The sequence below is a fragment of the Notamacropus eugenii genome, chromosome 4 (assembly GCF_028372415.1).
Source record: "Notamacropus eugenii isolate mMacEug1 chromosome 4, mMacEug1.pri_v2, whole genome shotgun sequence".
Taxonomy (NCBI): Eukaryota; Metazoa; Chordata; class Mammalia; order Diprotodontia; family Macropodidae; genus Notamacropus; species Notamacropus eugenii.
In genome coordinates, this window is record NC_092875.1 from 43424663 (window position 1) to 43449694 (window position 25032).

At 38.4% G+C, this 25032-nt stretch overlaps 1 protein-coding gene across 1 annotated transcript in view; it reads left to right on the forward strand.

Moving 5' to 3' along the window:
- TMEM132C (transmembrane protein 132C) overlaps nucleotides 1–25032 on the forward strand; it is a 554441-nt gene that overhangs the window by 389328 nt on the left and 140081 nt on the right. The window contains exon 4 of the mRNA XM_072600717.1: nucleotides 9501–9684. Within this exon, the coding sequence (XP_072456818.1) occupies nucleotides 9501–9684 (184 nt within the window). The remainder of the gene's footprint in view (nucleotides 1–9500; nucleotides 9685–25032) is intronic.

Consider the following 25032-nt stretch of genomic DNA (forward strand, 5'->3'; position numbering starts at 1 on the left):
GGATCCCCCTCACTAGAATCTGATGGATATTTGTCAGAGATGCATAGGGAAGGAATTCTTAGCATTTTCATTATCCTGCACACCCTGGGCAGTCTGCTGAAGCCTAAGGACCCCCTCATAGAAAAATGTTTCAAATGCATAAAATAAAATATGTGGAGTTACAAAGGAAACCAATTAGACTTAATTAATTTTCAAAATAGTTTTAAAAACAAGTTCATCAATGTCAGGGTAAGAATTGTTGATATGGAGAGAATTCTTATTCAGGAACAGGTTAGAGCAAATTTCTCCTGATGATGATTCCCCAAATTTTCAGCTCTGAGATTCTGTATTTCTCAGATTTGTTAAGGCATTGGGCTGAACGATGGGAAGAAGAAGAAGAAGGAGAAGGAGAAGAAGAGGAAGGAAAGAAAGAGACAGGGAGGGAAGGAGAGGAAGGAAGAAAGGAAGAAAGGAAGGAAGGAAGGAAGGAAGGAAGGAAGGAAGGAAGGAAGGAAGGAAGGAAGGAAGGAAGGAAGGAAGGAAGAAGGAGAAGACAGAGGAGGAGGAAGAGGGAGAGGAGTAACAATGACGGTGTCAAAGATAATGATAATGACAACCATATAGGCAACCTGGCATAGTGGATGGAGAGCTGTCCTCAAATCCAGGAAGGCCTAAGTTCAAGTCCTTTCTCTGACACATTCTGGCTGTTTGACTCTGGGCAAATCACTTAACTTCTCAGTGTTCTAGACAAATCTATAAGACTAGAAGTGGCAGAGAAGATGCTGACCCACATTGGTGGAGGGAATTTCCTCACCTGGAAGTTCTCCATACAGATGAAATTATAAATCCAATCCTTGTCCCCTTAGGATAATAATATCAATTGCCATGGATTTGTATAGTACTTTAAGGCTTATGAAACACCTTACAGAGATCGTGTCATCTGATCCTTCTAATGGCATGTGTGGTTGGCGCTATTATCTTCATTTTACCTATGAGTAAACTGAGGCTTGACTGGAGTCACCCAGCTGTTGGAAATGCCTGAGTGTCCAGAAGGGTGCTTGCCAGGCATGTTGCAGAGGAGAGCTGCACTTCAGTTAGGAGAATGTATGAAATGACTCCTGGGATCCCTTCCAACTCTATTCCAACTCTGTAATTCTGTGATCCCTTATCTCAAGAGGCTAGAACATAGCAGAAAGAGGCCATTTTGTTTTCTAATTATCACTTATACTTCTCTACAATGCTGATCTTTCTTATATCTTGTATGGTTATAGAAAAAAATTATTAAAGACTCAGGTTTCATGTATGTAAATATTCCACCCATGGTAACCATTATTTCCAATCATTTTCAAGACTTTAGCTAATTTCCTACCCTTTCTCCTTCTCTGGAGGCCTTGAACATTCACTTTGTCCTTGTATCCACAGCACCATCTCACTAACTATGCAAGCAGAGTTTAGGAAGGTTTTGTGTTCTCCCTACAAAGTAGAAATTTATCCTTCCCTAGTTCCTATGCTAGTGGTTTTAGTGGCTTGGGACAAATGCATAAGATATACCAGACTATTCCCCTTCTATTAAGGGATTCATCTAATCAATAGAAAGTGTTTGTTATCTAAATTGGCAAAAAGGTCCCTTGGTTTCCTTCTCATTACTTATCATTTTGAGGATCCTGGAAACCTGCTGCTACTGCTTGATTCATTGACAGAGCTGTTTGTTTTATCTCACCAAGATCATTCACACTAATCTGAGCAGGAGACATTATCATTAACCAAAGGGTTTATTTCTAACCCAGTTCAGCCTGATTCTCATTTTTTTCAGGTAAAAGTGACAATTATAAAGTTAGGATATAGTTCCCTATAAACAGTTTCCTTTGGATTTCAGTTGGCCTGAATATTTTACAGGCTACAGATTGTTAATATTTGTAAAGTGCCAGACACTTTATATAGTAGACACTTCATAAATGCTTGTTCCTCAGGCAGTTTTTAGAGGAAGAAATTAAAGCTATCTATACTTATATGAAAAAATGCTCTAAATCACTATTGATTAGAGAGATGTGAATCAAAACAGCTCTGAGGTACAACATCACACCTATCATATTGGCTAACATGACAAAACAGGAAAATGAAAAATGTTGGAGAAGATGTGGGAGAGTTGGAACACTAATTCATTGTTGGTGGAGCTGTGAGCTGATCCAGCTATTCTAGAGAGTAATTTGGAACTATGCCCAAAGGGCTGTACAAATGTGCATACCCTTTGACCCAGCAACACCACTTCTAGGGCTGTATCACAAAGAGATCCTAAAAATGGGAAAAGGACCCACATGTACAAAAATATTTATAGCAGCTCTTTTCGTGGTGGCCAAGTACTGGAAATCGAGGGGATGGCCATCAAGTGAGGGATGGCAGAACAAGTTGTGTTATATGAATGCAATGGAATACTACTGTGCTATAAGAAATGAAGAACAGGAGGACTTCAGAAAAACTTGGAAAGACTTATATGAACTGATGCTGAGTGAAGTAAACAGAGCCAGGAGAATATTATACACAGTAACAACCACAGTGTGCAAGGACTCTTTTTGATAGACTGGTCCTTCACATCTAAAACATTTCGAAAGGACTCATGATAGAAAATGTCATCCACATCCAGAGAAAGAACTATGAAGTCTGAATACAGAATGAAGCAACTATTCTCTCCTTTGTTATGTTTTGTTTTGTTTTGCTCATGATTTCTCCCATTCATTTTAATTCTTCTATGCAACATGACCAATGTGAAAATGTGTTTAATAGGAATGTATGTGTAGAACCCATATAAGATTGCATGCTGTCTTGGGGAGAGAGGAGGGAGGGAGGGGGAGAAAATTTGGAGTTTATGGAAGTGATTGTTGAAAACTGAAAACAAATAAATTAATACATTTGATGAAAGAAAAGATTTTTAAAAATAGAGGGACCTCAGAACGCATATTCACCCACCAAGCAACACTCTTTTGAAACTTATTTAGCTCCAAAAATATGGCACTCAATTCAGTAGAATAAGTAATTTTTTTTCCTCTTTCTTTTTTCTTTTTTGGAGACTAGGTTTTCCTATCTCACCCAGAGTAGAAGTGCTTCAGCTTTTCACCAGTTAGTCCCACCAATTCACTGAAACTTTGTCATGTTCCAGCTCCATTTCCAACCTGAGCTGCCTCCCCTCCTTAGGTTTATCCCTCCAGCTCCCAGAGGGTTTGTTATATCAGACTCAGAAAGGACACCCATTTGGTTTTAGCCAGACTGCAACTCAGAACTCCTGAGCTCAAGTGATCCACCAACCTCAGCCTCTATAGCAGCAAGGATTATAGGAGCACTCTACCCCACCCAACACCAATGTGCATTTTATTGGGATAAGGGCTGGGCTTGTGAATTTTTGAGTGAGAAAAATCCCTCTACTGGTGCAGATAAAAATGTTCTCTGAACAAGTATTGTCTTTACTTAGTGAGTTGCCTAAAGCAATTATCAAGCACATTCACGCAGGCAAAACTGCCCAGTGCATTGCGATTGGCAGCACAAACGTTCTTGAAGACTCCTGAACGGAAATTTATTAAAAATGACCACTTGTATGTATGTGTGCGCATGTGCGTATGCATATAGAAAGTTGTAGAAATTTTTTGTCTTTATTTCTAAATCTAAGTCGTCCCCTTCTATCCTTTCATGCTTGGAGCTCTTAGGGGATAGAAAGGGAATCTGAATGCCAACAATATAAACTGTGCAATAGCTCATAAAGAAAAATGTAATTGGGAAATATTTAACAAAATAAATAAATAATCTAATGCAACTTGGATAATACTAATATGTGGTTTTCTAAGTCAATACTTGGCCTGATTGCCATTTCAGTTTGATGCCAATGGTAATGGCATCCAATGCCAAAGGAGTAAGTATGCCCAAGGTCACACAGATGAAGGCTTTATTTCTGAAGGGAAATTAAAGGGAGTGAAGATAACTTCCCCCATTTAAAATAAGTACTTTGAGACCAAGGCTATTATGTTTTTGTCTTTATCCTTCTAACTCTTAAAGTTCAACCATAATTTGACAAAAATGTATTAAGTGCCTACTAATGTGCCAGGCACAGTGCTAGGAACTTAGGGTGGCACAAAAAGCGAAAAAACAATATAGTCTCTACCCTTAAGGAGCTGAAATTTTATGGGGGGGGGGATACAATAAATAAACAAAGAAATATTTTGATGATATTTAAAGAAAGTGAGAGCATTAATAGCTTGAGGGTTCATGGAGTTGGTGGCATTTGAAATAATCCTTGACTCCGGAGAAGCAGAAAGGAAGGAGGACATTCCATCCATGACAGTGTTTAGGAGGGCAGAGAGATGGGAAAAGTCCTCCTGTCCACTTTGGGGAATTAGCTAGTCAGCTGAAAAAAATGATGGTAATACAGTAGATAGGGTGCCAGGCTTGGAATTGGAAAGGCTCATCTTCCTGAGTTCAAATCTGGCCTCAGATACTTCTTAGTGGGGTAATCTGAGTAACTCACTTAACCCAGTTGGCCTCAGTTTCCTCATCTGTCAAATGAGTTGAAGAAGGAAATAGCAAACCCTTCTAGTAACTCTGTCAAGAAAACCCCAAATGAGGTCACTGAGAATTGGACTCGAGTGAAACAACTGAACAAAATGGGAAAAAATCACAGCACCCTTTCATAGGGTGGTGATGAGGAACAAACATGAGGCCTTAAAACACTATGTGAATATTGGCTCTTAGAGGGAATTCTTGTTCAGATCATTCAGATTGACAGTCTGAATTAGGCAGCCTCTAAAGCCTTTCCAGTTCTTAAGATTCTGAATACCTACTGTCTCACAGCCCACCTCTGGGAAGTTTTCACAGCATCTTATAAATACCATTCATAGCTTCAAATAAGCTAGCCATATAGAACTAAGAGGTTGCAGTAAACTGTATATCCAGCGGTCAATACCTCATCATGACTGTTAGGAAAAATATATTTGCTTTTGAGTGAGAGACAACTTTTATTTTTTTTTTAAAAAAAAGCTAGTTTTGGAAATTTATTTTATGAGTTACTGTGATAAATCCCAATTATTGATTTAGCAAGTGGTAGTACTTGGGCTCACTGCATAGTTATTGAAATAGGGCTATTACTCAGGGCTATAAATGTGATGCTCTGAAGTTTGTGGGGAGGGCCATTGGCCACTGGTAAAGAGGGATTCCACAAATATTTCTGTTTGCTTCTAGATCTTTGGGGATATCTGCCTGGAAATTGTCTAGATCTACCTCGTCTGGCCTCTGTCCTGATTAACAGCCCATGCAGAGTTTCAAACATCCCTTGATATGAGATTGTAACCTTGTAAACTTGGAATTTATGTTTGTATATGACTTGTTTTAGCTCAAAGCAAGGAGCCCCAGTGTCCTAAAACAACAACCAACAATTACTTCCTCAGCAATGGCTTCCTGGTTCCTGTTACCTCCAGGATTAAGTAGAAAAATCTTCTGTTTGGCTTCTCAAGCCTTTCACAATTTGGCCTTTTCTTTCCTTTCCAGTTTTCTTATACTTCACTCTTCTTCACACATTCTATGATTAAGCTACCCTAAGGGAAGCTAGATGGCCCAGTGGATAGAGCCCCAGCCCTGGGGCTCTATCTAATCTCAGACACTTCCTCACTATGCGATCCTGAGCGAGTCACCTAACCCAGTTGGCCTCATTTTCCTCATCTGTAAAATGAGTTAGAGAAAGAAATGGGAAACCACTCTGGTATCTTTGCCAAGAAAACCCCAAGTGGGGTCATAAAAGTTGGCTAAACAGTAACAACAAACCCCTGTACTATTCTTTTTAAGTGATGATAATGATGAAGATGATGATAAGCACCTACTTCCTGGGGTTGTTCAGAAAATCAAATGAGAGATATATAAAGCTTTTAGTATATTTCCTAGCACATAGTAGGTTTTCTAAAAATATACTGCTCCTGGAACATAATAGGTTTTCTAAAAAATGCTTGTCTGCTTCTTCCATAATAATAATAATTAATAGTTTACCACATGTTTTACAAATAATCTCCCATTTGATTCTCACAACCTTGGGAGACAGACACAATTATCATCTTCATTTTACAGGTCAGGAAAATGAGGCAAACAAAAGTTAAATGGCTTGTCCAGGAACACAGAGCTGATAAGTATCTGAAGCAAGATTTGAACTCAGGAGTGCTTGGTTCCAATTCAAATGATCTATCCACTAAGCCACTAAACTGCCTCCATCTCTACACTCCATGCCTTTGTCCTGGCTATCCCCAATGCTTGGAGTGCTCTCCCTTTTCGCCTTCATGTCATCAGTTCTCAGTATTTAGCCCAAATTCCACCTGCTGCAGGATTCTTACAGCGTCCCGCACCCCCAGTTGCTACCTCCTTCTCTTCTGAGTGTATCGTGTGCTGGACTTGGAGGCTGAAGACTTGGGTTCAAATTCTATTGTTGATAATTAGGAACTATGTGGTAAAGGATCAAGTCCCCTCACTATTTTAAGACTCAGTTCTAAAACATGGGAGTAGGTCTTTAGATCTCTTTTAATGCTGGATATGGGTAGCTAGGTGGCACAGTGAATACAGCACTGGACTTGGAACTAGGAAGACTCATCATCATGAGTTCAAATCCAGCCTCAGACACTCCCTAGGTATGACCTTGGGCAAGTCACTTCACCCTGTTTGCCTCTGTTTTCTCACCTGTCAAATGAGATGGCAAACCACTCCAGTATCTTTGCCAAGAAAACCCCAGATGGAATCATGAAGAGTTGGACATAACTAAAATGATTGAATAATGATGGATCTATGATCCTATCATCCTTAGATTTTAATTTCCCCCCAGTAAGAATGTAAGACTGCAAAAGAAAGGCACCAACCTTCTACCTTTCTTGAATCTTATGATCCTTAGAACTATTCTCGGCACATCTCTTTGAATTCAAAAGTTCTAGCTTTTAAATAGCATGGATACTCTTTCCACCAATGAAAATTCATAGTCTTTAATAGATTATTGTATAATAGTTTTGGCAAAAAATATTTAGAAATAAAATAAAATTCACCAACAGGTGGTAAACCTTCTGGTTATGAGCCTCTATGTACTTTGCAAGACTGGTATTCTGTTGAAAGTCCATCACAAAGTCTAGGTTTAGTCTTTCTAGGTTGGTGGCTATTGCTCAAATTTGTCCTATCACAGCAACTCTCAAGAACCTATTGTCCCAAGGCAGACCTCCAAGTAGGGAAGAGAATTGGTGCCTCCCTTCTCTAGTTTCAGAAGTAGGGGATTGTGGGTATGGAGTGCTGTCTAAACTTTTGGGCTTGGTGCATATATGTGGTTTGGTTTAGCCAAACTGTTTCTTTTTTGTCTCTTTTTTTAATTCTTTGTTATAAGAGATGACTGTCAGGGATATTTTGCAACCAACTAACCAACCAGCCTCTCAAGGACCAATTAAACTGGAAAATACTATACATCAGGGCTTGATTTATTATTTTCTTGGTTGTCTAGACTTAAGAAAGATGTAGAAAATGTTAATAATTCAGATTTGACTGAAAAGTATGTTCTATGGACTTTTTTAGGATGGTTTATTAAATATTTGGCACTAGTTATAAGTCCCTGGATGGGAGAAGAGAAAGGACGTATTTGGACAATTAAAGTGATATAAAAACAAAAATTATCAATAAAAATTTAAGATTAGAAAGACCTATATTTACTTCTATGCCATGCATCTAAAGGCATCCAAGGGAAACCCCATACTTAGGACTCAACAAATGCGTGTTGACTTGATTACCTTAATGATGTTGAAAATAATGCTAGTGATATTTTATCTTTCTATTACCTTCCTTTCCCAATATATCTCTCCTTCCTCCTCAACCAGAAAGCATCCCTTATAACAAAAAATTAAAGAGAAAAGGGGAAAATAATTCAGCAAAACTAGCCAATACATCAACCAGGTTTAATACTTCATAGCCTCCTCCACATTCATATTCTCCTACCTTTGCAAAGAAGCAAGGGAATGTGGGATCAGGAAAGAGACTAGAAATGGATATTGAGATCAGGAAGTCATCTGCATGGAGATAATAATTAGGCATGTGGGAGCTGATGAGATTACCTAATAAGAGTGTGTAGAGAGAACCCAAAATCCCATTCACTTTTGTAGATACCATAATATGACACTGTTAACTCATATGGAATAAAATTGAGCTTGCAGCCCCTGAAAATCCATCATAATGGTATAAAGTAGAGAGAAAAGAGTGTCTAGAATAGGGGTTTGGAACCTACAGCCTCTAGACCACATGTTCCCCACCCCTGGTCTAGAACAAAGTCTTGAGGAAATTGACATTTAGTGGACATGATATGGATAGGAATCCAGCCAAAGAAATTGAGGAGAGTCCAGGTAGAAAGGGAAATAAAAATAGTAACAATAATACATATTTATATAGTATTCTAAGGTTTAGAAAGAATTGTACTAACCAAGCAAAAACAGAGTAATGAGACAGAGAGAGAGAGAGAGAGAGAGAGAGAGAGAGAGAATTAAAAGAGCCTGATCGATGTCAAATACTACCAAGAAATCATTGGTAACACATTTTATTTAGCCTTTTCTCAATCAATGAGATCTACTTTTTTTCTGTTATTTGCTACTTCAGGAAGGTGGGCTTGCCTAAATGTTTTGGTGTATATGAGATCTGTGTTTGTATCTTTTACCTCTTTCCTGACTGATCTTGGCAAAGTCACCTAACTTCTCCCCCTCAGTTTCCTCATCTGTAAAATGGAGAAAGCAATGGCACTTAACTCCCAGGGTGATTGTGAGGATCAAATGAGATAATATGTGTAAAGTGGTTTGCAAACTTTATAATTCTATATAAATGCTAACTATTAGTATTATTATCACTAGTTAGTTAATATTTGTTAGATATTATTATAGTGGTTATTATTATAATAACCAGGAAATAATAATTTTTATTAACTAATACTTATTGGTTATTATTGTTATCATTAACCAATTAATAATAACCCGCTGAGATCCTAAGCTCATTTTCTTTTCTTTTCCTTCAAGTGTGTTCTAAATTTAATAACATTCAACAAAATGAAGACTTTACTACACAAAATGATCATTTAAAAAATCTCATTACTTAAAATGCCTTTTTACAATGTGCATACTAACTTGAACAAATAAGAGGTTTACTTTTTTATTCCATTTATAATTTTCTTTTAATTTCTATTTTAATTTTGTCATTTTGCTTCCATTTTCCAAATTACATAAAAAGAAAAAATCAACAACCTGTGTCTTGGTAAATCTGAGTTAGAGCCCCTCCGGCTTGATCCCCACGGTGACTTTCTTGTTTTGTGAGGTGGCATGAGACAGATTATCAGGTTAAAAATAAGTACCGAACTATGGTGGGTGGGCTGCATTGTCTATCCCTGTGTTCATATACCAATGAGATCTATTTCCTTTGCACATAGAGAGGGAAGGGGAATCCGTTGTTTTGTAGACAATCGATCAGATTCCATTTTTTTCCCACTTTAATTTCAGGAGCAGTAGTCTATTTAGTGAGGTTGTACAGATGAACTTTGAAATCGCCAGTTTCAGCAGCCTCTCGGGGACCCAGCCCATCACCTGGCAAGTAGAGTATCCCCGAAAGGGGACCACAGACATCGCCGTCTCTGAAATTTTCATCAGCCAGAAGGACCTCGTGGGAATTGTTCCCCTAGCCATGGTAAGACCTTTATTCAAATGGACTTTATTGTTGTCAATTCTCCCTTATTTGACCATTCCCTTCTCCCTGTCCCTCCACCGTGATCTGTGTTACTTTTGAATACATCCTACCCAAATGACCCACCTTGTTCCACTCCAGAAGTTGCTGTATTTATCAGTGGGTGACATAGTTGTTTGACCTCCCATGTGGCATTCTTCAGTTATTCTTGTTTAGGATCTGTTCATTCATCCATATAGCATGATGTTCAAGTCAAGGATCGTGTCTCCATATGAATCACTTAGTTTTGCCACTGGCTGTTACTCTCATGTCACATTAGGTGGTATTCCTCTCATCCACTTACCATGTAATATTATTTATTTAAGAAGACATATGTAAATGGCATTTAAAAACTCTAAATGTTAACACTCATTATTGTTATTATAATTATAACTATCTGTTAGTATCTTCACCACCTGTTAAACTGTAAATTCCTTGTGGTCCAAGATCATATCAGAGTTAAACCTTGTATCTCTCCTCCCAGTACTACCATAGTGCTTTCTTTTTTTTTTTCTTTTTTCATTTAGTTTATTTTCCCCAGTTATATGTAAAAACAATTTTCAACATTCACTTTTAAAATTGAGTTCCAAATTCTATCCCTCCCTCCCCATCCTCCTCATCGAAAAGGCAAGCAATTTGATATAGGCTATACATGTGTAGTCATGCAAAGCATATTTCCATAATAGTCATGCTATAAAAGAAAACACAGACCAATATCAAAAACCCAAGAAAAATAAAGTTGAAAAGGTATGCTTCAATCTTATTCAGACACCATCAGTTCTTTCTCTAGGGATGGATAGCATTTTTCATCATAAGTCCTTCAGAGTTGTCTCGGATGACTGTATTAATGAGAATAACCAAGTCATTCACAGTAAGTTGATAATCTTACAATATTAGCATGATGCTTTCTTAGACCATGGGTACTTAATTTATGCTTATTACATTGTATTATATCATGCCCACCCCCACTCCCCCCAGCCACTGTGAAAGGTCATCCTAGTGGCCATGGTGGGGACTGGATAAGAGTATGGATGACCCAATGCAACTCCATTCCCACTTCTGCAAAAAATGCCTCAATGTATTGTTTTAATGACAGGAAGTTTGTTAGGATGTTGTGACTTTTTGAATGACAGACACGAAATTTTAGTTGGAAGAGACCTCAGCAAGGTTCAACCAATACTTGATAAAAATATCCTCACTTCAATATTCCCACAAGTAATCATCTAGCCTCAACATGAAGATGGATAGCCTCCCAAGGCAGCCCATTTCTCTGAGGGTTTACTTCAATTATTAGGAAGATGGTTTATTTGTTTTTCCTACACATTAAGCCTTAATTTAATTCATTGCAGCTTCCACATACCATTTCTTGTTGAGATTACAAGCTTCTTGAAGATGAGATCTCTCTTTTCCCCTTTTTGTATCCCCTTAGCTTAGCAGAGTGACTGGTACATAGTAGGTGTTTAATAAATGTTAATTGATTGATCATTCTACCTTCTGGAGACAAAAAAAGCTAGTGTAATGCCTCTCTAGCAAGAGAGCCACTAAAATATTCTAAGAAAAACAGTAAGAACCCCTCTGGATCTTCCCTCTCTAAACGTACCCAGTTCCTTTAAATGACCCTAAATATGTCAAGAATTCCAGGCTTTTGATGATCCTAGTTGCCCTCAGTTCCTTTCCTTGACCCTGATGCCCAGAACTGTTCAGACCAAACCAGGATAGAGTTGTTGTTCAGTCATTTCAGTCATGTCCGAGTCTTTGAGACCCCATTTGAGGTTTTCTTGGCAAAGATACTGGAATAATTTGCCATTTCCTTGTTCAGTTCATTTTACAAGTGAGGAAAGTGAGGCAAATAGAGTTAAGGGACTTGCCCAGGGTAACATAGCTAGTAAGTATCTGAGGCTGGATTGGAAATCAGGGAGATGAGTCTTCCTGACTTCAGGCTCAGTGCTCTGCGCGCTGTGCCTCCACTTAGCACCCAGAATGCAGGGAGTTATTGCTTTCTTATTCCTAGAAACTGAGGCTCTCTCAATGAAACCCAAAATCCCATTCACTTTTGTAGATACCATAATATGACACTGTTAACTCATATGGAATAAAATTGAGTTTGCAGCCCCTGAAAATCCATCATAATGGTATAAAGTAGAAGTCCCCACCAATGGACATCTTAAAGAAAAGATTGGATGATCAGTTGGCTAGGGTATTATTTAGTGCTTTGATGTCAAATTCAAATAGACATGGATCTCTATAGTCTATATATTAACTTAGAAAACCACACATTAACATTATCTATGTTGAACTGTATTTTTGTTTATTTTGTTAAACATTTACCAACTACATTTTCATTTTATTTGGGAAACTCTCTAGAACTTTTCATTGCTGCAGTTTTATGCCTTTGATCAAGTGAATTCTTGTTCAGGTACAGTTTGGGTTATATGATTTTCAACATCTCTTTCAATCCTAAGATTCTATGAAAATTATTATTATTAACAATAATAATGTTATTATCCAGTCATTTTTCATTTGTTTATGACACTTCATGACCCCATTTGGACTTTTCTTGGCAAAGATCCTAGAGTAGTTTCCCATTATTTTCTGTAGCTCATTTTACAGATAAGGAAACTGAGTCTAATAGGGTTAGAGTATTGCCAAGGATTGCACAACTACGAAGTGTCTGAGGTTGGATTTGAACTCAAGTCTTCCTAACTCCAGGTCTAATACTCTACACATTGCACCACTCAGCTGCCAATAATAACAATAATAATAATGCGTACTTGAATAATACTTTACAAATTTGCTTCGGGAGATAAGTGATATTATTATTCTTATTTTATAGATGAGCAAACAGAGGCAGAAAGGGGCTAAATGACTTTGCCCAAGGTCACATAGCTATTAAGGATCTGAGGCTGGATTTGAATTCGGGTCTTCCCAACTCCAACTCCAGCACTTTTTCCTCCATGCTACCTAGTTGCCTACATAGTCAACTCCTGCTCTTTCAGCAAAGTTTTTTTCAGTGTTTCTGTTTTCCTACACCTCTATAACCTTTGGCAGCAGCCATAATACACTATATTACTACAATCCATTTGGACATGGGCCACACAGAACTGACTTTGCTTGTAGAATAACAACAGACAAAAAAATTTATTTTTCTTTTTTTAAATTAATTTATTTATTTTTAGTTCTCAATATTCATTTCCACAAAATTTTGAGTTCCAAATTTTCTCCCCTTCTCTCCCCTGTCCCCACCCAAGACACTGTACATTCTGATTACCCTTCCCTCAATCTGCCCTATTGTCTATCACACCCCTCCCTCCCCTTATCCCCATCTTTTCTCTTTTCTTGTGGGGCAAGATAGTTTTCTCTACCTCATTTACCTGTATTTCTTATTTTCCAGTTGCATGCAAAAACAATTCTCAGCATTCTTTCCTAAAACTTTGAGTTCCAACTTCTCTTCCTTCCTCTCTCCCCACACATACCCATTGAGAAGGCAAGCAATTCAATATAGGCCATACATGTATAGTTATGCAAAAGACTTCCATAATAGTCATGTTGTGAAAGACTAACTATATTTCCCTCCATCTTATCCTACCCCATTTACTCTATTCTCTTTTCTGACCTTGACTTTCCCCAAAAGTTTTTACTTCTAATTATTCCCTCCTCCCATTTGCCCTCCCTTCTATCTTCCCCCCACACCCCATTTATCCCCTTCTCCCCTATTTTCCTGTAGTGTAAAATAGATTTTCATAGCAAATTGAGTGTGCGTGTTATTCCCTCCTTAAGGCAAATGTGATGATAGTAAGCTTCACTTTTTCTCTCTCACCTCCACCCTTTTCCCCTCCATTGAAAAAACTTTTTCATGCCTCTTTCATGAGAGATAATTTGCCCCATTACATTTCTTCCTTTCCCCTCCCAATATATTCCTCTCTCACCCCTTAATTTTATTTTTTTCATCATCATCCCTTCTTATTCAACTCACCCTGCACCCTCTGTCTATATGTATATAATCCTTCCAACTATCTAAGTACTGAAAAAAGTCTCAGGAGTTACAAATATTTTCTTTCCATGTAGAAATGTAAACAGTTCAACTTTAGTAAGTCCCTTATGATTTGTCTTTCCTGTTTAGCTTTTCATGTTTCTCTTGATTCTTGTGTTTGAAAGTCAGATTTTCTATTCAGCTCTGGTCTTTTCATCAAGAATACTTGAAAGTCCTCTATTTCATTGAATGACCATTTTTTCCCCTGAAATATTATACTCAGTTTTACTGGGTAGGTGATTCTTGGTTTTAATACTTGGTTTTTAATTCTTGGTTTAATAATTCTTGGTTTTAGTAGTTCCTTTGACTTCTGGAATATCCTATTTGAAGCCCTTCAATCCCTTAATGTAGAAGCTGCTAGGTCTTGTGTTATCTTGATTGTATTTCCACAATACTCAAATTGTTCCTTTCTGGCTGCTTGCAATATTTTCTCCTTAACCTGGGAACTCTGGAATTTGGCTACAATATTCCTAGGAGTTTTTCTTTTTGGATCTCTTTCAGGAGGTCATCAATGGATTCTTTCAATATATTTTACCCTCTGGTTCTAGAATATCAGGGCAGTTTTCCTTGATAATTTCATGGAAAAAATGATTTATAGGCTCTTTTTTTCATCATGGCTTTCAGGTAGTCCCATAATTTTTAAATTGTCTCCCTGGATCTATTTTCTAGGTCAGTTGTTTTTACAGTGAGATATTTCACATTGTCTTTAATTTTTTCATTTTTTTGGTTTTGTTTTGTGCTTTCTTGGTTTCTCATAAAGTCATTAGCTTCCATCTGCTCCACTATAATTTTTAAAGAATTACTTTCTTCAGTGAGCTTTTGACCCTTTTGCATTTGGCTAATTCTGCTTTTTAAAACATGCTTCTCCTCATTGGCTTTTTGGACCTCTTTTGCCATTTGGGTTAGTCTATTTTTAAAGATATTATTTTCTTCAGCATTTTTTGGGTCTCCTTTAGCAAGCTGTTGACTTGCTTTTCATGATTTTCTTGCATTGCTCTCATTTCTCTTTCCAATTTTTCCTTCACCTCTCATTTAATTTTCAAAATTTTTTTTGAACACTTCCATGGCCTGAGACCATTGCATATTTATTTTGAAGGTTTTGGATGTAGAAGCCTTGACTTTTATGTCTTCTTCTGATCGTATGCTTTGTTCTTCCTCCTCTGAAAGAATTGAGGAAAATACCTGTTCACCAAGAAAGTAACCTTCTATAGTCTTATTATTTTTTCCTTTTGGGGGCATCTTCCCAGCCAGTTCATTGACTTTTGAGTCCTTTGTTGAGTGGAAGGTATGCTCTAGGAACCTGTAAGTTCTCAGTTCCTCCAAGATGGCACAATCAAGGGAGAGGAGGTTACTCCTGCTCCTGTGGAATGGGAGCAACCACAAGTATTCCTTTCCGCCCAGGATCTGTGAGTAGGTTTCCCCCCAAGCTTCTACCAGTTCCACCACACTAATGCTCCTCCTCACCCCAGGGCTGCCACTCAGGGCTGAGATCCAGATCAGCTGCTTGATTCCCCCAGGATCTTTAGGTGGAGAGCTCCAACAGGGGATGCTGCTGCAGTGACTTCCACTCTCCTGGGGGCTGGGGCTAGAGCTGGACCCTGCTCCCTTCTCACCCAAGTGAAAGAGCTTTCTTACTGACCTTTTGAAGCTGTCTTTGATGTTTGTGAGTTGAGAAATCTGGGAACCGCAGCTGCTGCCTATGATTCCACAGCCTGAATCCCGTTCCAGTTCTCTCCATGCAGTACAGCCAAGGCTCCACTCCTAGCTGGTATGATAGATCCTTCCAGTTGGTCTTCCAGGCTGTTGTTTTATGACTTCTGCTGCTCTAGAATTTGTTAAGAGTCACTTTTTACAAGTATTTTATGGGCTTTGGGGGTAGAGGTAGAGGAGGTCCGTCCTACTCTGTCATCTTGGTTCCTCCCCACAAAAAAATTTTCTTTTTCTAAAATTTCTTTAATGTTTAATGCCACAAATTCAGGCAAGTTGTTTTCTGAATTTAAACAATACTCTCTAACTGAGTTAATGACGTGACAATTCATTATACGTAAAATAACATTAGAGTGAATAAACAAGCAAGTTTGACCTAGTATCCAGTCAAAATGTCAGATTCCATCACTATCTCAACTACATTCTGAAGAACTCTCCCATGTGAGGCCTTCCTGTAATTGCTGAATATTGCTGTAATGTGATGTAAAACTGTGATGTAAAACTGATTTAGTCTCCAGAGATACATGTAAACAGGGAGCCAGATAGACAGAATCTAATATCCATTATGGGCAGCTAGGCAGCTCAGTAGATAGAGCACCAGACCTGGAGTCAGTGAGTTCCAATCTGGCCTCAGACACTAGCTGTGTGATCCTGAGCAAATCACTTTACCTTGTTTGCCTCAGTTTCCTCATTTGAAAAATGACCTGAAGAAGGAAATGGCACACCATTCCAGTATCTCTGCCAAGAAAACCCCAGTTGGGGTCATGAAGAGTTTGACACAAATGAAAATGACTGAACAACAACAAAAATCCATTTTCTGAGATTTAGACCTGGGAAGAATCATAGAGATCATCTATTCCACCCTTCTTATTTTAGAAATGAAAAGATTGAGGGACAGAAGTAAAGTGACTTGTCTAGGATCATCCACCTAGCAAGTGCTTGAGGTAGATTTGAACCCAGGATTTCTTGATTCCAAGCACAATGCTCTATGCACACACAGTATGATGCTGTTTACTTTTCCCCACTCACTCCCTACTCTGTATCATCTATACTCATGAGTTATCCTCTCCATCCCTCCCCCCTTAGAACATAAGCTCCTTGAGGTCAGGGTTATTCTATTTTTGTCATTGCCTATCTAGTTACTAGGCTTGTAGTTGGAGCCATAGTGCACAGAATGCTGGGTATGGAACCAAGAAGACCTGAATTCAAATGTGACCTCAGACGCTTTCTAGATGTGTGACCCTGGGCAAGTCACTTCGCCCTATTTGCCTTATTTTTATTATCTATAAAAATAAGCTGGAGAAGGAAATGGCAAATCACTCTAATATCTTTACCAAGAAACCCCCCAAAAAATTTGGAGTGGCTAGGTTGCTCAGTGGATAGAACACAAGCCCTGGAGTCATTAGGACCTGAGTTCAGATTTGATCTCAGACACCTGACACTTACTAATTGTGTGACCCTGGATAAGTCATTTAACTCAATTGCCTAGCCAAAAAAAAAATGGTGTCACAAAGACCAAAATAACTGAATATCTAGTTCCTATAAGTTCAATTTTTAAAAAATTAACAAACATGTTATTAGATGTCAGATACATGCCAGGTATTGTGTTAGGTACAGGAAAAATAGAAAGGCAAGACATAATAGTCCCTCCTCTCAAAGAGCTGATATTCTACTGGGCTGTTAAGCAGAGAAATAAATAGAAAGGAATTTAAAGAGGGAGTAAGCATTATAAGCTGGAGGAGCAGGGAAGGCTGCATACTTCCTAGAACCTGGGCTGAAACTTGAGAAGAAGGAGGGAATTCTAGTAAAGACAGGGCACAGAAATAGGAGATGCCATGTCAAGTCTGGTAAACAACTATTGACTGGAATAATGATAGTGGGAAAAGATATGGAAAAAGAAACAAAATGAAATATATTTCAAAAGATATATTGCAACTTGCTTATAAAGAGCTTTAAATGCCAGGCTGAGAAATTCATATTTTATCCTAAAGGCACTGAAAATTTTTGAGCAAAAGAGTAACTTGATGCCTGAGAACACATTAATGAATTATAATTTAATATACAATTTGTACATAGTATATAAGTATTAACTGACCTTAAGGTGCTTAACTTAGCATTTATCTACATAAATAAACTTTATGTGGTATGATAGCATTTGAAATCATTTTCATGAGGCTACAGAATTTATTGGGGTTTAGGAGTTGGAAAGATTTAAATGAGATTGTGTCTTATATTTGGGGATTTTTCAACACAAAATCAAAAGTTGAAATCATCTCATGAAAACCAGATTTTGGAATATGGCATCCTAGATTTAGAACTGGAAAGAATGTCAAGTCAATCTAATCCAGCTACTAATTTTACAAATGAAGGAATTGGGGATGTGGGAGGTTAAATTAATTACTCAAGATCTCTCAGATAAGTAAGTGACAGACCAGAATTTGAACTTGGGACTGTTTTAAAAAAAAGAGGCTAGAGAGTTACTCCCCTTCCCTGTCCTACCCAGCTGTTCAGCTGTCTCCTGTTCCCTCTACTCTGGTAGACAATAGAAAACATCACCCCTCAGATCAATAATAAAGAATCAAGCTGAGTTAAGTCAAACAGTGCACACCTTCTCAGAATTAAAAGAGGATAATTCAATGTTTTGACTTAAAGGTCTCCCACTCAGTGGCAGGCTACATTGAAGAGGAAAAGGAAGCCAACCTGCATTGTTGAAACTCACACTTACAGAAAGATTGTTCAAACACAGCTTTATCATTCACTCTGCTAAAATAACTGGTAAATAAAATTTGACTTGACTGTATTTTAGAATATTTGCAAAGGCGTCTTCTAGAACACTGTTAATTCAAATACCATTCTAGGTCACACAGTGATTCTTCTATTATTTCAAATTGGGGAGAGTCCAATATTTTGATTCTACGTTGTGTATGTGTTCATCCTTCACTGCTGAAGAAGACCATGCCATCAGAGAAATAATGACATGACTTGCACTTGACTTTGTTTTGAGTGAGGGAGGGCTGCGCAGGTCACCAGCCTCACTTCTCCTCCAGAGCCATCTGAATCCAGTGATCAGATATTCATCAGGGTGACTGGAGATGACCCAGCATGAGGCAACATTGGAGTGATGTCCAAAGAGCAGGTGCAAATAAAAAATATTTTAGAGAAGAAAGAACAGTGGGATAAGAAGTAGTTAGGTCACCCCCAAAGATGGGTGTTCTCCAAAGCTCCATTTTTGGCTATCTTATATTTTCTTTACATTCTTAAGGGATTATGCCAAGGGATTTGAAGAAGACAAAAGGAAAAGAGAATGCCCCCTATTTTCTCAGTAATTCCTAAAGCAAGATCCTTAGATGAGAGAGTCAGGATTAAGGGTGGTATGGGATGCTTGAAGAGAAAAGTAAAGGTTTGAAGCAGTTTCTGATGGGGAGTGGGATAAAGATTTGATTAGGGAGCTCCTTGAGGTGATGGGGACAGAATAAAAAGATTACTTACTGTGTTAAGGGCCCAAATAAGATTAGATAACAAATTTGTAGTGGCCCCAGTTGGCTCCATTACATAATTTCCTCCTGCTCTGTTCAGCAGGATAATTAATAGAAGTGGAAGAATCAGATGGTGGGAGTAACTGGGGACCTAGTACAATGTGTGATATATAGTAGGTGCTTAATAAATGCTTGTTTCTTGAGAGACATGCCACTGCCCTGTTATACGATCAAATGTTAACACTGGGGGTGATGTGAAGGATCACAGAAACAGCATCACAGAACCTCCAGTTTGGAGTGGACTTCAGAGCCCATGTGGTCTAACTGAACTAGAACTCCTTGACAATGGGGTCATCTAGCATTTACCCCAACACCGCCAGTGAAGGGAAGCCCATTGTCACCTGAGGCGACCCTTTCCACCTTGGCACAACACTCATTGTTAACTGCCCTAGAACTCATTGTTAACAGCTTTGTTCATTTTGTTTACATCAAGCCTATGTTTTTCTCTTTGTAATTTCCACCCAGAAAAGACTCTTAGACTCACAGAATTTCTCTCCACTCATACACAAAAGATAATCACCTCTATAACATAACTGGAAAGCAACCATCCCGCCTCCCTTTGAAGATCTTGAAGGAGGAGGAACTGACCGTTGCCCAAGGCAGAGCATTCCATTTCGAGTCAACTCTTAGTAGTAGTCATTTTTTGGTTCTTTTTTTTTTTTTTTTTTTTTTTTTACCCCACATGTAAACTTGCCTCTAATTTAGACAGATTACTTCTGATTTTGTCTTCTGGGTTCAAATAGAACAAGTAGAATCAGATACTTGAAGAAAGCTCCCATTTCCACCTCTATACATGCACACAGCCACACACATACATGTAAACGTGCACACACATGCACACATGCATTGCACTGGCACCTACTTGCACACACATACACATGCACACACACATGCATACATACACATGTACACTCACCTGAGCCATTTTTTCTCTAGGCTAACCCTGCCTAATTCCTTCCACCCGAGTTTCTTTTCTGTGAACTCACCATTCTTCACCAGCCTGCTTGCTCACTTCAATATACTCTTAAGTTTATCAATGTCCTTCTTATCCTACAGTATCTGAAACTGAACACTCAGTGATGTTTCTATGTCATAATTCTATTATCTAGAAGGCAGTTAGGTGGCTCAGTGGATAGCGTTCTGTGCTTAGAATCAGGAAGACCTGAGTCTTCAGACACTTACTACCTGTGTGACCCTGGGATAGTCACTTGACCCTGTTTGCCTCAGTTTCTTCCTCTGTAAAAGAGCCAGAGAAGGCAATGACAAAACACTCTAATACCTTTGCCAAGAAAACTCCATGGACAATATGGTCCATGAGGTCAAGAAGAGTTAGACATGACTAATGAATAAACAACGACAAATTCTATTGTCTAAGCCATACTTCATGTTTTCACTAGAATAGGTAATTTTGGAAAAGTCTTACAAAATCTAGGTGACTATATCTACATTTGCCTTCTCTACCAGTTGAGAAACTCTGTCAAGAAAGGCACTACAATTAGTGTAGCATGATCTGTTCTTGATAAGCCCTGTTGGCTTTTTGTAATCACTGTTTCCCTTTCTAGATGTTAGCCAACCTTCTCTTGAATGATCTTTTCTCAAATTTCCCAGGAATCAGACTCAATCTCATTAACCTATAATTTGCAGATTTTCTTCTCTTCTCTCTTTTTTTGGGGGTGGTAGGGTAGGGCAAGACTAGTACATCTGCCCTTCTCTAAGCTCTCTCATTTTCCATAATCTTTCATATAATTACTAACAGTCTCAGCAATCATATAAGTTGTCATTTTCATACCCTGATGATGTAATTTTTCTTAAATTCATCATAGCCAGCTAGATATCCATTTACCATATTCCAATTTACCTTGAGTATCCCCTCCCTGTTTTCCATTTTTGTTCATTTGTGATCCTCTCCCATCCCTCCTGGGTTGACTTATCTGAAGAATTTTACCCATCTCCTTCCTCTGAAATTTACCTTCCTACAATCTAAGGGATATGTCAGGCTATGCTTGTATTTATTCCACTTCTCTAGTATAAAATTCTAGAAGAGATGGTTCACTTTGCCCTAGAAACTAGTTCTTCCCCATTAGTGAGAATCAGAACCACTGGAGAATTTCCCCCTTGAGCAAGTCAAGAAATTATTACCTGCTCTGCTTGAAAGACACAGAGAGAGAGAAAGAGTTCCAGTAAACATCAACATAAGTTTGTGACCGCTATTCATAATCGCTCTGTGCCAGGCTTGTGATGTTTCCCAAACTCCTCATCTATTGTCTCCTTTTGTCCAGGTGGTCTATAGTATATGACAATGAAACAATCACTTGTGTATCTCAACCTCTGATGACCTTTATTTAAATGTTCTCCATTCTGCTTCCTTCCTAAGATTCCCAGATTCCTTCACATAAACATACCTTCTCAATAATATTCTATGAAGCTTCTGTCCTGCTGTCAGTGTTTCTGGATCTAGAATGTCTCTAATCCTTCTTGTATATAACAGCCTCTTAAATACTCCTCCTTTTACAGATCCAGTTCAATTCAATAAGCATTTCTTAAGTGTTTACTGTGTTTGGCACTGGAATTGTGGACCTAGAAGGAATCTCAAAAGCCTTCTCATCCAACATCTTCATTTTACAGATGGGGAAACTGAGGAAGGAAGTTAAATGATGTCCCAAAGTCACACAAGTAGTAGGCATCAGAGGTAGAATATGAATCCAGATCCTATCATTCCAGGGTCAGTATTTTCCCCACTTTATCACATCATCTCTCCATGTACACAACTAAGTAAATACCGAAAGATACAAAATAATTTCAAGGGAAAGTACTAAAGATAAGAAAGGCTACTTGTAGGAGGTGTTACTTGGGTTAAACTAGTGATAAGGGAGCTAATGATTCCATAAGTCAGGAGAGAGAGCATTCCAGACATAGTGGGTAGTCTATATATGAAGAAACAAAGAAAAATTGAGAAAAATGAAAGAAATGAAGAAAACATAAGGCAAGGGCCTGAACGCAGTTAAGTATCCTTTCTGGGTCTCACTTTCCCCAAAAGTAAAATGAGGGTGTGGCAAATGAGCCCTCCCAGTGCTATCATTCTGTGATGATGTGAAATGTTAATTGATGACAGCTACCATACCTGACTGAAAGGAATGTTGAGACGAGAAAATAGTCATAAAAATCCTTTGAGAAGTTTAGAATCTAAAGCAGTTGTTTGGCCATGCTGTCTTTTCAAGGGATTAAAAGATAAAAATAAAACAGTCCCTGCTTCAAGGAGTTTATATTCTAATAGGAGACACAAGATGTGCATATATAGCTATATACCACACACACACACACACACACACACACACACACACACACACACACATATATATATATATATACATATATGTATATGTATATACATATATCTATAATGGGGGGGGCGGCACTAGAAACTGAGATCAGGAAAGCTTTCATGTAGAAGATGCAATATGAGCTGAGCTTTGTAGGAAATAAAGAAGGGAATAAGCATTTATTAAGTGCCTACTGTATGTGACACATTGTGCTATGTGCTTTACAAATATCTCATGTGAGCCTCACACCAAAACTGTGAGAGATAGGTGCTATCATTATCCACAATGGGCCATCACCAGTCATCTTGACATATGTCTTGCCACTGGACTCTGATGATTCACAGGGGAGAGAGTGAGGCTGATGACTTTGCACGGCTCTGCCTCACTTAAATCCAGTTCACTTGCAAGTCAAGGCATCACCCTCCTCATGTCATTGGTCCTTTTTGAGAACAAAGGATAAATAACAGCGATTACTAGCCCTACTTTATAATAAGGAAACTGAGACAGATGTAAGTTGAATGACTTGTCTGGGGTCACATAGCTTGAGAAATTGTTTGAGGTAGGATTTGAACTGGGGTCTTCCTGACTCTTGGATAGCTAGGTGGCACAGTGGACAAAGCGCAGGATCTCACCTTCTTAAGTTTAAATCCAGGCTTGGACACCTGTTAGCTTACTGATAGCCTTGCCCTTTCTAAATGAAGTCTTCCCCGGTGAGTAGCGTGTAATACGTAATGGGAAGGCAGGTTTTATTTGCCAAACAAAGCTGTTTACATTTGATCCTAGAGACAATAGGAAATCACTAAAGTGTGTTGAGTTGTATTTTATTTTGTTGGCAGTGGGAAGGGCCAATTAGATTTGTTCTTTAAAAAATCTTTTTGTCATCTATGTGGAGGACGGTTCAGAAAGTGAAAAGACTTGAGGCTGAGGGACTAGGCAACTGTCATAGTAGTCTTGGTGAGATGTGGAGGCTCTGTACTAGGATGGTGGTCATGTAAGTAAAGAGAAAGGGAAGAATATGAGAGATGTTGGGGGTACAAATGACAGCTTGGCATATGCAAGGTGAAAGAGAGTAACACACTGTGAGACTGCTAACTTGGGTGACTAGAAGAATAATGGTATCCTTGACAGAAATAGGGGAAGATTAGAAGAAGATGGATGTGGAGGAAAGACTAGTTTTACTGTAGACATTAAATCTGAAATGCCATAGTACTTCCACTTCAAAATCAAAATATTCATTAGGCAAATGGAGATGTGGAACTGAAACTCAGGAAAGCAATAGTTACTGGGAAGACAAACCTGGGAGTCAGCTGTGGATAGCTGATAACTTAAGTCCTCTTGAGTGGTCACCAAGACAGAGAGAAGAGAGAGAAGAACACTCAGGACGGAGCTCTGCCCCACCCCTAGTCAATAATGATCATGCCTCATCTTCTTCATATAGCTTTTTTTGTTATTCTGGTTCACCCTTTAACAGGTTCATCAAGCAACATTGTGGATTATAGTTATCTGTATGTTTTTTTTTTCTTTTTCTTCCTACATACTCCATTAAGTTCCTTAAAGGCAAGGACCATTTACTATTACAAGTCACTTACACATACACATATGCACACATGCATGCACCCACACATACACATTTCACCTGGTGCCAGGTCAATGTTCAGGGTACAGTAAATATCTAATGCATGTGTCTTAAATGAATGAATGAGTGAATGAAATCATCTTAGCAAAAATAATACTATTTGATAACACTGAACATTTCATACTCACTTGTTTGATGGAGACTAATTGAATGAAACTAACCTCATTAAAACAAAAATATCCCCGTCTCTGAGATAGGCCAGCCTCCTCATTTTGTAAATGAAGATACTGATAGTCAAGGAGATGAAGTGTTTTGATCATGTCGCACAATGACGGATACAGTAAGAACTAGACAGACCAGATCTCCTGGCTTCTGGTACTAGGTTCTGTCCTCCATCCTGGAAGCAGGATTTACCAACTAAAGTAAATTTCTTGAGACTGAAGTAATGGATTCTAAATTAGAATAAGGGACATTGAAAAACTCCCAGAACCTAAAGTAGAAACCCCAGAATATGAACCTCGGGGTATAAAACTGGTAATTGGACTCCTCTAGGCAATCAGGTTAATTTCATTAATGAGTAAAAAGGGAGCAATCCATTGGTCATAAAGAACTCTCCCTCTCCCCACAAAAATTAAGAATCTTAAAATGGATTATTCCTAGGTGGGAAATTTACCACATTGGGAAAATTTTCTCCCTTATTCAGAAGATCCTACCAAGCACTACTGAGGTTAGCCACAATTGAAATGTCAGAAATGAATTAGACTTCTTCCGTGGCTCTCATTCCTCATTCCTCTATCAGCTTCCTAGTCCCATAAAAGGAAATGAATAGGATGAAATATCCAAAATTATATTAAGATGTAAACCTACAGCTGCAGGAGCTTTCCAAATGACACTTTTCCTTTTGAATGGTTTCATCTGAAAAATATCACTGCTCTAAGCCACCATTTCCCTTTTTCACCCTTGCTTGTTTGTTGTACTGCTGAGCCATGAATAACCCTCATGGATGTTTAGAAAAGAGCCCACAAACTTGAATTACTCAGAAAACACAAAGACATACATTTTTGCCCCTTATGATTGGGGATCCATTGCAACATCTCTCAATAACAAGTTGTCAGTGAACACTGATCTGCCTTCCTCAATTTC